Source organism: Mya arenaria, chromosome 8 (assembly GCF_026914265.1).
Source record: "Mya arenaria isolate MELC-2E11 chromosome 8, ASM2691426v1".
Classification (NCBI taxonomy): domain Eukaryota; kingdom Metazoa; phylum Mollusca; class Bivalvia; order Myida; family Myidae; genus Mya; species Mya arenaria.
In genome coordinates, this window is record NC_069129.1 from 5,392,937 (window position 1) to 5,407,679 (window position 14,743).

General features: G+C 33.5%; 1 protein-coding gene across 1 annotated transcript; it reads left to right on the top strand.

Annotated features, from left to right (window-relative positions):
* The first annotated feature begins 3,193 nt into the window (after positions 1-3,193).
* Positions 3,194-7,151, top strand: LOC128243038 (mucolipin-3-like). The gene is made up of 5 exons (XM_052960506.1): positions 3,194-3,312; positions 3,517-3,630; positions 4,272-4,394; positions 4,813-5,034; positions 7,122-7,151. The coding sequence occupies exons 1-5, from the start codon at positions 3,301-3,303 to the stop codon at positions 7,149-7,151; spliced, it is 501 nt and encodes a 166-aa protein (XP_052816466.1). The 5' UTR covers positions 3,194-3,300.
* Positions 7,152-14,743: the final 7,592 nt, after the last annotated feature.

Consider the following 14,743-nt stretch of genomic DNA (forward strand, 5'->3'; position numbering starts at 1 on the left):
TGTGCTTAAAAATTATTTGCTTTCATATTCATTTGACATAAACACGCTAACCTCTATTTAAGGCATACTGTTTGACACTGGACCTGGATTAACCAACAAGATTGAAAATGGAGTTATCAAGTATAGTTACAATGTTACGGAAGATCTCAAAGGTTTGAATCTGGAGGATATTTTCCACAGGTCAGTTCGATAGGAACCTTAGGTGTCTGAAAGTTTTTAGTATTATCCCGAGTTTTGTTAATAACAAAACGTCTTAAAACAACGTGTTATAATTTATTTGTGATTTTTTTAGTTTATTTATGCGTTGATGATCATAATATGTGTATGTTTTTGTCTAAATAAATGTTCTGTTCCGTTCTGTTATGTTAACCTAAATACGATGTATGCCTAACAGGCCCGATATAACCCCTTCCCATACTCTCTATCAATTTTGTTTATTAAGAGACATGGAGTCCTTAAAGGAATCTTAATGTACACTAAATAACAAATTAATGTATGTTTTTTATATGTCCATTGGTTAGCTTTCATGAAATGTTTTTCCTACGGGTGATTTGGTCCAATATTAAACATTGCATTCATCATTCCTGCAAGAGAATTCTCCAATTACTGCTCAACCTTATGTTAAGCCAATATTTAAAAATAAATAAACAATAAGTGGACTAAAAAGGGAATCTTAAAATCATTAAGTAAAAAACAAGGTTTGGATCAGACGGGCTCAATATCTGACTTTGTACTGAATTAAAACTATATTGGCTGGTAAACCGCCATTTATAGCGAAAACAAATAATTGAGCGCAATGGAGCAAATGTAATACTATTCATAAATGATATATACAAGAATGAGCAAGGTAGTCCTATTCAGGAAGTGTAGGCTTAATGGTCATGACTTCCCCGAGGGGAAAAAATAAAACAAAACTGTGGCGGAAAAGATTCATTCTAAGTACAGATAACCAACGATATATATGTGCTCTTTTACTTAAAATCCGTTTGGTTTCACCAGTCCGCTTCGTACTTCTTGTTTTGTTTTTTAGATTTGCAAAACATATCCGAAATGCATTGTACCGAAGAAAATACATATTGTTTTATCAGTCCCTCTAGTAATTCTTGTGTTATTTTAAATTTGCAATACATGTCCGAAATGCATTGTACCGAAGAAAATACATATTGTTATATCAAAGACAACTTATCAATGTTTAGACACTAGAATTTCTATTACAAAATGAAAAATAACCACCGTATTAAAATATTTCGTAAATTATTTTAACAAGAAAAACATCGGGAAAATCTTATGTGCATACTTTCTATTGTCTTTGAGGGTATATACCAGATATGCTCAAAACAATAGAAGATGAATTATGTTTATATGTTTCAGAGTTATTCATGTGAACATTAGGAGTTCTTTGCATTCTGTTCGTGTCAGTTTTGTTGAAAACAGGATTACATGTTTCGCCATAGCAATCGATGTAGGTCTAAATCGCATATATATCTTTCGTCTAATTTATCAGGGTGCCAAACAATACGTCAAATTATAATATTCCTCTATTTAAAGACATTTCACACCGTATGACATTTTACCAAGCTTAAACAAATTGAGTAATACAGAAAAGTACTTTTTAAAAGGATTTCTACTTTTGTTAACAAAGAATAAACTTTTACTAAGAATTGATAATTACGTTTTTCCACATAATACATACATAATATTATATGAAATATTAAGATATGAACTTTGGCTTATTCAGTATAATTTGTCCCCGAACTATGATAAAATCATTGTGTATAGCAATAACTGAATATACAGCATTTGTATCAATTTTCATTTGTATAATGACTTTTGTTTGTATATAACATTTATAAAACTAGCTAACTAATAAAGTTAACTAAATTGGCCAATTGCAATAAAACCTATTTGATGACGTTATATAAACATTTGTTATGATGTTCTGAAAACAGACATTTGAATGCATTATGCAATACCCAAAAGCTACCCCTGGCTTACTTAAAGTAGTTGTTTGCGGTCTCTGATAGGTACAGGCAGATTATAAGACATTATATTTCACAAGCTAACGAAGTTTAAACTCTTGAAATGTAATACAAATCAAATAATATTTACCTTTTCAATTAATGCGAATTGGACCTGCCCAGTTCAGACAAGAAAACACCTAATGAAGATTTGAATCCCATGTATATGCCGCTTTGGGTGCATCGAATAATAAGACAAAAACGAAGCAAAACAATCCTACCGGCTAGTTCAACTTCTTGTAAAACTCTATCAAAACACAACCACTGAATAAGCTCCAGCGTACACGTTCGTTTGTAACAACTTTTATATAGGAGATGCTAAGATGTCCTTGGCTAGCTTGGGGTATTTTACTTCATGAAAACGCCGAGAGCGTGTCAGTCATTTGTGACTTGTTCGGCTAATTTATAAATAACACTATGACGGAAACTATCGAGAATTTTCCACGATCAAAAGAAGCTGCATAACCCAATTTTTCCGTAGGCGACGGAGTAGTTCCGATAAATAGTTGTCGAAATTGACATTTACTGACGCCTGAAGCTTAAACGGTGATCATTTGTTGGTTAGTTTTTGCTTTGAGTTGGACTAGCCATATGTTATAATAAAAGTGGTTATAACTTTGTTTGCACTAAAAGCGACATATGCACGTGAATCACATTAGTATTGAGTTTTATTTGAACAGGGAGCGAATACTGTAGGTGCAACAAAAGCTATTATATTCTTATTTTAATAATCCTCATATGTTAAAACATGGCTAGTATGATGCGGAAATATAGTCGACGGATTTATTTTGTTTTATTATTTCAATTTTTCAAGGTGTGATAAACTGCCAACTGTTCTTTGACGGCATATCTATTTTGTTTTCGATCGGATTAATATGTTTCCCATGTTGGGTAAGTTCGATAATAAATACATAAACCATGACAACAGAAGATAAGCATATGAAGGAACGGATTTTAAAATGTGTTTTGAACATTTTATATTTGTGAAGTTCTATCACATGTTTAATCATGCGCATCTTTGCTTCGTCTTAATACTATGCGGTCACACGTAGTCCGAAATTTCTGAATTACATATTACTTGTAGCTGTTTTGTTAAGTATTTTTCTGTATGTTATTTTGTCGTTTGTTTTGTTAATATGTTTGAAACCCGTGGTATTGGTGCTTCCAGGCAAAGCGTCAATATTATGACATTACCGAGCTGCCACACGTTTTCAGGTTTTGGCACGTTTTTAGTTGTGCAGGGGATGTTTTAATTTTACATGGAGCCTTCCATTTGAGTGCAATGAAAGACCACGTAAGTTTGATGATATTATTTCTTTATTTTATCAGCCAATGCACATCAATAACAACGTGTACTTTTATAACATAGTTACCATAATTGCATCCTTTGTTACTTGAAAATTTGTCGGAAGAATACACATGTAGAGTAAGACGTTTATATAACATATATGTTACAGTAAATAAATAATTTTATTGTTGTGGTTTTTCTCTGTTGTAGACAGAAAAAGTTGCACTACCAGCATACGACAACCTAGCATTTCATATTGGATTGGGGTGTTTACTCGGTTGGATCAGCATATTGCGTTTTTTAAAGATACATGTCAAGTTCTCTGTAAGTTGAAAGTCAAACATGACATTGTCCTTTGACACCAAAGTACTTAATTGATTTGGCAAAACTAAAACTGTTTATATCATATACATTCATATCGATATTTTAGGTGTGATTACTTTAAAATATGTTTGTTAATTTAAACGGAAATAAGACTAATTTAGATTCCAAATGTTTTATCATTACAGTTTATGTTAGGCTTGGTTTTTTACTTGCATATAGTAGTAATTCATTAGGAAACACATTTTATATTTCATTTTAAAAATTAGGTTTTTGGACATTTAAACGGATACTTTAAAAGGGCGGTAATTTAGTAAAAATAAAGTTGTTGTTTTGTGTGGTGTGTGTGATCGTTTTGTGGTATTTGTACGATCGTATCATTCGTTAAGTCATTTTGGCTCTTACGTTGTGGTTATACACAGATGTTACATGTTTGAATATAGAGCTTGTCTCTGTAAATTCTGCTGTATTATTGTACTTCTTATGTGCAACGATCTGATGCCAACAGAGTTGCACCAACTTTAATTAACAGTATACAATTAAACAGAGACAGATATTTCCTTAGTAAATGTGGATATCTTTTTTTATGTATTTTGTGCAATTGAATGAATACTAAATTAATTTGAGTATGTATTTATTTTCAGCTACTGTTCCACATTTTGCATAATTCGTTTTGGAGCGTTTTTGCATTTCTTGTTTGTGCAGCAGTGCTCTTTGTCGGATTTTTCACCTGTGCATACGTCTCACTCGGCGTATACCATGAAAAGGTTAGTAGTTGTAGAATAACTAATTTTCCAATTAATGTTTACATCTAGAAATATGTGCAACGCACAGTAGTTTCAAAATGTACACACAAACACGAACATGTACACATTTTAACATAAGTCATTATGTAATACAAGAGATTACCAGATAAGTTACTCATGAGGGTGTATTCTATATGTTTGAGTTCTTTTATTTTAAGATATATCATAATGGTATAGCATTTCGAAATATACTCTAGTCTTGTAACTGAGTAAACATGTGTTCCAATTCGTCATGTATTACATCTTAGTTTCATTAGCAAAAATGCAGTCTGTTATTAGTGTATTAAATCTATGATTGCATAGGGGTGAACATATCCCTTATTATATGTTTGGTATGCAATGAATGTCACCACATTTAGCCTATACATTATGTTTGCAGTTTGCAACTCAGGAATTATCAGCAGAGACTTTATTCTCACTGATAAACGGCGATGATGTCTTCAATACATTTGCTAATCTAAACGACAAACTTGCAGGTGATCCAGGAACAGTAAAACTATACAGAAACATAATTGTATACAGCTTTGTTATTTTGTTCTCAATCATCATGCTGAATTTGATCATTGCGTTGTTCAACAGTGCGTATGAAAATGTCATTCAGGTGAGAGTTAGTTTATCAAGGGCCTATTAATAAAGCAGGGGTCATATGCATGATGCCGTTTGGTGTAAAATGTCAACCCATGTCCATAACAATATACATGTATGTCTTATTTTGACTATTTTGTGATGACTTTCACAATAATGCAGTTTTATTATTTGTGTTTAAATATGGGTTAACGGTACGAGATATGTTTTAGAAAATACATGAATTTCTTGCGAAACTGCATTCACTTCAAATTGGAGAGACACTCCTCTTTTAACCAAATCAATAGAGATATTAACGAATAAACGAATAAACGAATATTCAAAACTGCAATCATTTTATAGGCTCTTGTTTTATTTGCTACATTTTGTTGAACTAGTCGATTGAATAGTTCAAAAAGCAGTAAACGCTATATCTCAAACAATGGTACATCGTTCAGAAATTTCATTTCAGAAAGAGAAGAAATTGAATGATGATACAAAACGTCCACTTTTTGATTACCTATACAATGAGGCTCCCATCGGTACAAGCACATCGTGTTTGAGTTGCGTTTGTTGTTCTGGCTGGCTAGCCAAACTATTCTTAGGTGGAGAAAATAGACGTTTGAAATGCTACGGGAATGTTTTTATACGAATATGGATTGACAAACCAAGACAAGATAAAACAATAAATGGTGAATAGAAGTGGACACAACAATTTAAGAAAAAGACGAGTACAAAGAAGAAAGATTCACAGAACAACCAAAGTGAGACATGGAAACCAGATGTTATTATCACAATCTCGGTAAAAAAAAAACATTCGAAGAATGTGATGCACAATTCTTCACCAAATCAAATCGTTATTAGCCTCAAACATTTACTCCGATGGCTTTAACTTAACCATATATATTTCTGCTAGTGCAAGTGCTTTATTGATAAGCGAGCAAATGTACGGTTTGCTCTTATAATTACTTCTCTACTGGTTAGCGACCCCTTTTCGGCCGGAAACGGAGGTTTTTCCTGTGTTACTTTTGACACAAGATAGCTATTGCAATAACATTTTACACACAGACAGGTTGGCTCTTCCTTAAAAAAAAAATTGTTATTTGTTTTGAAAAACAGCAAGTTATTTCGAATATTCTTACGTGCAAAGTACCCCTATAATTTCGCCAAAATAAGCACCCTACTGTACCAGTTATTCGCCCACCTCATAAATTCGCTGTTCTTACGATGTTTTTCATATATTTCATTCTTAACTATATCTTTAAACGTTTTAATATTATTTGATCAGTCAAGAAACCGTTTTAAACGAAAAAATATCAAGATTTATCATATGTTTACTACCATATATATGATTAAAATGCCACTTCACCTGTTTTTGGTAAGTCTTCTTTTTGCAGAACATTTAAAAAGCTACTGGGATTCCTTCATGATACATGATCTACATCATGTATGCTTACTTATAAACTTCCACTAGTTTTATTATAAATAGATAACCTTGAACTCAATGAGCTTACGACATTGAGGCCCGAACTGGGGTAATTTCTGAAAATATATTTCAATGAAAATATAATCGATTTTATTTATTTGTTTCCTCATTCATTCATTCATTCATTCATTCATTCATTCATTCATTCATTCATTCATTCATTCATTCATTCATTCATTCATTCATTCATTCATTCATCCAATCAATCAATCAATCAATCAATCAATCAATCAATCAATCAATCAATCAATCAATCAATCAATCAATCAATCAATCAATCAATCAATCAATCAATCAACCAACCAACCAACCGTTAATTAATTAATTAATTCATTCATTCATTCATTCATTCATTCAGTCATTCAGTCATTCAGTCATTCAGTCATTCAATCAATCAAACATCAAGGCATTCAAGCATGCATTCTATTAAACAATCTATGATAATTCCAATCAATTATCGTGAAATCATCAATCGATAGTTCACCAATTTTGTTAACCTTAAATCATCCATTTCACTAGAAACAAGTATAACTTAACAATGGTGATTTAACAATGAACAATTGAAAACAACACACATTTAAAACATTGTTTTAAAATTAACAATTAAAACAGTATATTGTGTTCCTCTACTCCTCCAGTACTTTTTGTCCCTCACATCTCTGGCATAACCAGTCAGATCCATCACTCAAAGTTTCCGACACCCTTACCATTTCTTCCAAGTTCAAACACCTGTCGTGGAACCACGTGTTACATATATCACAGCCATACCAAAATACACCATTCCTTTCATCGTGAATGGTTCCTCTCTGGTCGCACACACCACACTTTTACTGTTCAGCTATTATTTTTAAAATATCCTCATTGTCCGTTTTCTTTGTTTTTCTGTCTTGTTGTCTCTGCCTCTTTCTTTCTTTCTCTTCTCGTCTAATATGTTTTGCCTCTTCCTCCCGTTTCCTTTTTTCCACGGCGTTTCTTTTCCTTTCTTGAGATTTCATTTTTTTCTCCATTGCCTCTTTCTCTTTTTTCAGTTTTCTCTCGGCCATGTCCTGTTTTCTTTTCTCTTTCTCCTCCAGGAGGCGTTTCTGTTCAAGTTCCCTTTCCTTCAATATCGAACGATTCATACCAGTGTTAATAATTTGTGCGTACATAGAACAATGATATATTCTAATTGTTCTTATATCATTTAATATATTTCTTCTAAACACTTCTGTAATTTAGTACAGGAACAATATATATAGTGCATGCCGTCATAATTGTATATCACTTGTTAATCAAAAAGCGATGTTAAGTACAAAATAATTTTAACTGGAGCTCATTCAACATTTCCTCCCCTGTCAGTATGCGAGCTGACTTTACGGCCTTGCTTTTCCGCCGTTTCGCCTGCATCGGTGGCATTCTAGGGGGTACGAGGATGTGGCCTAACGATTCGGGTATAAGCCCCTGCGCTACTAGTGGATTTACCCTGAAGGCTCCACAGGTTGGGCACGTCTCCGCCGATGTCCCAGTTACACCTGGTAAATGAAGGGCTTATACACCACTCTGTCTTTGAAACAATGTTTTTAACAAAGACAACTATATTCAATGTGAGTCACGCCAAAATATACTATATATACGATCGGTAAAAGTATTAGACATTAGTTACCTTGGGCGAAAAATGGTTCTACTAATTGGTTGTCCATGATCAACAGGACTGGTCGTACGCTCCCACAGTTTGCCAAGAATATTTTTATAAACCATTGATGGAAAAGGTCTGTGTTAATGAAACCTGACTCACTGACACCGAACAACCAAGAGTCAGGAATCCCATCCTGATAGTGTCGATGTGGATGTGACCCCTTTAAAGGATAACATGATAAATTATAAACCAGTGAATAAGTCATCATATTTAAATATACATTTTGGTCGCGTATTATAGATACAAAATGACACATGATATAGTGTTGCATGAGGATTCATAACACTGTACATGTAACAACGTTCACAGACAATAAAGAAATTCGTACCGGAAATATATTCAAAGGAGGTAACATGCGACCACTTGCAGACACACATAGATGCGCGGTGATATGCTGATTCACCATTGTTTGTTGTCTGTAGGTATGCGCAGCAGTTGGACCTATGACTTTCTGTCGGGTAGTTTCTCGACCAGTCCAGCCCGCCTCGTCGCAGTTGAATATCTGAAACGATCTAGTTTATATGTACCCTCATAATTCATATTTATAATACGTCGAGACGGGGGTTTAAAATTCACATTTATTGCAAACACTAGCAGAAACATGACTAAAATGTGTATAACAGCATAATTAATTTTGTCACCTGCTCAGACTTATCGCGAAGATCGTAATCGTCCAACAGTTGCCCATAAAGATCGAAAAAGTCGTCAATAGTCTGTCGGGTTGACATCGACTTTCTCGCCTTGTCCAGAGTCTCTGCCCTCTTCTCCGTTATATCTGGATGTCGTGCAAACATCTGTCATAAGTACTTGTCCGATGGGCCATCCTTCATATCGAACAATGTAGCCTGGCCTTAAAAAAACATGCGTAATTTAATTCTAAAGTGTGCTTAAGAATACGTGTACGCAGGGAAAGCCACCGTTATACATGTGATGTTGATCAAATAAAGCATAATGCATAGTTAATAAAACTTTCGTCCACTGTTATGTACCTGAATCAACAATGATGTCCCGTATGTAACACCTAGTAATGTCTCGTGTATGCGGTAGGCACTGGTTAGCCATATAGATAATATACGTGACCAAAGCCCGCTCTTCGACATCAGTCAGCATTCTACTTTGACCGGTCTGCGTTCCTTTCTTCTTCTGACCAACGCCATATCTTAGTGTAGATCTTGGAACACCGTACTGTGCGGCTGCCGCCCTTTGACTTAATACATTTCGACGCACGGCCGAAATAGCCTGAGCAAGTGCTTCGTGACTGTAGTTTTTGTAAGGCATTCTAAAAATATGTTTAAATCAAACTTACATTTAGAAATTCAACCACTCCGCAAGTAAGCGATTATTCATCTTGGCTGCCGCTCGAATTAGTTTAAAGCCCATTAGAACACATACAAAGAGGGACAATTCATGTACGTACAAAATATAATAATAAATTCAATTTGAGTTGTCTCCCTTGGACGAAAAAATCGGCGATAACTTCCCCGTTTTTACCGTCTTCTTTATTGTCCCGTTTTTATGTTTCACCATTTTCTTGCAAATTGAACTTAAATACAGTAACTTATGGTATTTGATTAATTTATCAACGTTTTTTAACTTTATATTGACAATTCAATAATGTCGTCTGATAGCGCAATATGTAAGGAAAAGTTTAAAATCATAACAAGGCCTCATGCAAATGAGCGCGCGCCTGATGACGTCATCCCCCGCGTGCTATTTAAAAGGTCAGAAGTATAACAATGTTTATTTGGGTAGAATTCCACAAACTACTTATATTGGAACGCAGAAAACAGCTGATATCTGTCAAAAAAGGTGCTGCAATGAAACGACGGACTGGTTTGTTCAAAATATCTCGTTTTGACTGGTTTTTACTGGGTGGGCGAAAAAGTGGTACGGGCGAATAATAGGTCGCTAACCAGTATAGTTCCAGCGACTAATATATTCGATGTAATATTTATCAATGCCGGGATAAGTGTTGCGGTAAAGTGCACGATAGGGGTTAGCCCCAAGTGAGTTTATATAGTTTTCAATGGTTGCTCCATATAATTTGGCTGTTAAATAACGAAGTGTTTAATATTTTGCAACACAATAACAAGAACATGAGTAAATATTGAAAATGAAATTAGCTGCTTTGCAATTGTTTGCGGATTTGATTTGGTTATTGTAATTATTTAACAAAGGCTTGTGACGTCTTTGTTAAAGGCCGGGAAATATACAAGGTGATTCTTCTCAGTGAAAACCTTTCAAAGCGATTACATAATCATGCCTTTATTATTTGATATCGATGTTGTTACCGTGCACGTGTTTGTGCGAAAAAGTGTATTTTTGCGTGCATATGTATGTGTTTGTATTATGTTGACTTATGTTTATCTTATGTAAGTCAGTTTCAATAAATATATCAGACGAAATTTATCGTTACAACTAGTTTTTCTAAAAGAAATCATGATTATACTACTACTATGTACAATATGCAATTTATTGCTTAAGATTATACGTATGATTACGCTTTTGAAAAACACTATTACAAATTATTTTACCTTTTATGTTGTATGGATAACACAAATTAAGTAAACTATTCAACTCTCTTTTTACTTAAAAAAGTGTATTATATTTAGGCCAAATATTACACTTTAGTTTCTCTGGCACTTCTAAAAAAATGGGGAGGGAGCGCTCATTTATTTAAATGCCTATTTCTCTTGTTATCCTACTTTTAACTTAACACAATGATAGAAACAGTGTATTTACACCATTTACTGGACACATGGCTCCTCATTACAATAAAGTGCCTAACGTGCATTTAAAATTGTAAATTATTATTAAAATATTTGATTATGGTTAATATACAGCCTTAATGAATGTTTAGTTCAACCTCAACTATCGTTATTCAAAACTAATGCTTTTAGACTTTGACCAATATTGTTAGACCAATGGCACACAACATTTATGTTAAAAACTATTATGGTGTATTTAAACATTGACATAATTTACATGTATGCAAAAAAGAATAGAAACAAAAGATTACTGTCTTTATTACTGGTATGATCTTCCATGGACAAATAACCCCTTTTCAGATGAAGTCTGATCAACCATCTAAACATTGCGACAACATCCTTAACATGAAATTCGGTTTTATCATAGACTACGGTTTTTTACACCCCTATTTTTGCCTCTGTTTAACTAAAATAATAACAGTAACACAGGGAGTAAATCTAAGTAATAATGCAATGAAATCGAATAATAACTCAAACTTGTCTTTGGCATTATCACGTTGGCCCCACGCTGTATTTGAACGCTAAAAAGTCTGTTTTTCAACTCACGATGTTTTCTCTTTGATCTATATCATAGCGAGGCTTAATAAACAGTTGAATACTACGATTCAATGATCAGGACTTTTGAGGTTACACTGCACGAAAAACGATTGATATTGAGTGAAAAACAATTGCGAAAATAAAATGTTATCTGAAAACCAGGAGCGGGTAAAACACGAATGTGGTGGTGTCTGAGAAACTAAAGTGTAAATGTTTTAAGTATATACCCTTAAAAACCGATATGTAACCTTTTGGTTGGTCAAGTACTGTGTAAGATTCCTCTTCAAACCTGTTGGTAATCTTTTTGGTCATCAAAAGCTATATCTACACAAGTACTTTATAGCGAAATATTCAATCTTAAAATAGTTTGTCCCTCGGTCGTATTACTTCTTTTGTATCTCTTTACCTTTGTGTATGATGTTCCACAATATCCTTTCTTCGAGATCTTTCAGGTCTTCTGGGTTTTTGTTGTCTTACTAAATGGCTTTTAGCCATTTTTTGCCTGCTCAAACATGACATCCATAGGTAGCATATGCTTTCATCCGAAAAACAATTCGTACGGAGACACTCGGGTGGCTTCTTGGGGTGTGCAACTATATGCGTTCACAAAACATTTTGTGGTATTTGTACGATCGTATGATTCGTTATGTCATTTGGGCTCTTACGTTGTGCTTATACACAAATGTTAAATGTTTGAATTCAGAGCTAGTCTCTGTAAATTTTACTGTATTATTGTTCTTACTTGCAACGATCCGGTGCTAACAGAGTTGCACAAACTTTAGGTTAACAGTATACAATTAAACAGAGACTGATATTTCCTTGGTAAATGTGGATATCTTTTTGATGTATTTTGTGCAATTGAATGAATACTAAAATAACTCCAGTATGTATTTATTCTTAGCTACTGTTCAACACTTTGTATTATTCGTTATGGAACGTTTTTTTACTCCTTGTTTGTGCAGCAGTGCTCTTTGTCGGATTCTTTACCTGTGCATACGTCTCACTCGGCGTATACTATTAAAAGGTTAGTAGTTGTTGTATAACTAATTTTACAATTAATTTTTACATCTAGAAATATGTGCAACGTTCAGTAGTTTCAAAATGTACACACAAACACGAACATGTACACATTTTAACATAAGTCATTATGTAATACAAGAGATTACCAGATAAGTTACTCATGAGGGTGTATTCTATATGTTTGAGTTCTTTTTTTAAGATATATCATAATGGTATAGCATTTCGAAATATACTCCTGCTCTTGTATCTGAGTAAACATGTGTTCCAATTCGTCATGTATTACATCTTAGTTTCATTAGCAAAAATGCCGTCTGTTATTAGTGTATTAAATCTATGATTGCATAGGGGTGAACATATCCCTTATGATATGTTTGGTATGTAATGTATGTAACCCGATTTAGCCTTTACATTATGCAACTCAGGAAATATCTGCAATGACTTTATTCTCACTGATAAACGGCGATGATGTCTTCAATACATTTGCTAATCTAAACGACAAACTTGCAGGTGATCCAGGAACAGTAAAACTATACAGAAACATATTTGTATACAGCTTTGTTATTTTGTTCTCAATCATCATGCTGAATTTGATCATTGCGTTGTTCAACAGTGCGTATGAATATGTCATGCAGGTGAGATTTTGTTTAACACGGGCCTATTAATAAAGCAGGGGTCATATTCATGACGCCGTTTGGTGTCAAATGTCAATCCATGTCCAGAATAATATACATGCATGTCTTATTTTTACTATTTTGTGATGACTTTCACTATATTGCAGTATTAGTATTTGTTTTTAAATATGGGTTAACGGTACGAGATATGTTTTAGAAAATACATGAATTTCTTGCGAAACTGCATTCACTTCAAATTGGAGAGACACTCCTCTTTTAACCAAATCAATAGAGATCGTTTATTAACGAATTATCAAAATTGCAATTATTTTATCAACTCTTGTTTTATTTGCTACAATTCGTTGAACATGTTGTTCGAATAGAAACACTATAACTAAAACACTGGTAAATTGCTCAGAAATTTCATTTTAGAAAGAAAAGAATGACTTCGATGTGGATGCATCGATTGCTGCTAGAAAAGTTCCACTTTTTGAATACCTTAACTTTGGCGCTCTTACGAGTTCAGACAAATCGAGGTCATGCTGCGTTTGCTGTCATGGCTGGCTAGCAACACTATTCTTAGGTGGAGAAAAAAGACGTTTGAAATTCTACGGGGCAGCCTTTATACGAATATGTATTAAAGACAATGAATAAAATTATAAATAGATGTAAACGGAACTATTTAAGAAAGCGACAAGGAATACAAAGAAGAAGATTACACGGAACAATCAAAGTCGGGCTTGAAAACATTCTTTATTATCAAGTCCTCATCATATCTGGATAAAATGAGCCTCAAACATTAACTTCGCTGGCTTTAAATTTACCATAAATAGTTCTGCTATTGCATGTGCTTTGTTGATAATCGAGCGACTATACTGCTTTGCTTTTATAGTTACACCTCCTTAGTTATGGCGATTAATATATTCGATGTAATATTTATCAAAACATGTCGGGATAAGGTAGTCGGTAAAGAGCCCCTAGTTAGTTCATATATTTCTAATTGTTTTTAACTCATAATTAAGCCGATTTAGTAACGAAGTGTTTAATGTTTTGCAGAATGATGTTAAGTACTTGAGTAAATAGAGTATATGGAACTAAGATGTTTTGCAATCTTTACGTAGTTGATTTGTTTGGAACAAATGCTTGTGAAGGCCACAGAATAGACAAAGTGATTGTACTTAATGTATCATCTTCTCAGTGAATACAGTTCAAAGCGATAACATAATCATGCCTTTATTATTTGATATTGATGTATACGTGTTTGTGCGAATAAGTGTATTTGTGCGTACATACATATGTATTTGTTTACGTTGATTTATATGTGTCTTATGTAAGTCAGTTTTAAATGAATATTACAGACGACTGTTATCTTTACAACTAGTTTTTCTTTCTAAATGAAATCGGTTGTATACTACTACTGTATACAGTTTACAATTAAATGCTATAAGACTTTTTAAGACTATACATACGATTACGCTTATGAAGATAACTATTGCAAATTATTTTAACATCATGTTGCATAGATAATACGAATTATGTTTGAAATATTCAACTCTCTTTCTACTTAAAAAGATGTATTATATATTATTTTTATACGTTTCAGTAACATTCTTAATATTGAAAGGGTTTAATGCCAGCGTATTATCATC

Excerpts from the sequence above, each read along its gene's own strand:
- LOC128243038 (XM_052960506.1), top strand. Across the intron at positions 3,631-4,271 it reads AGATACATGTCAAGTTCTCT|CTACTGTTCCACATTTTGCA; the intron begins GTAAGTTGAAAG and ends ATTTATTTTCAG. Across the intron at positions 4,395-4,812 it reads TCGGCGTATACCATGAAAAG|TTTGCAACTCAGGAATTATC; the intron begins GTTAGTAGTTGT and ends TTATGTTTGCAG.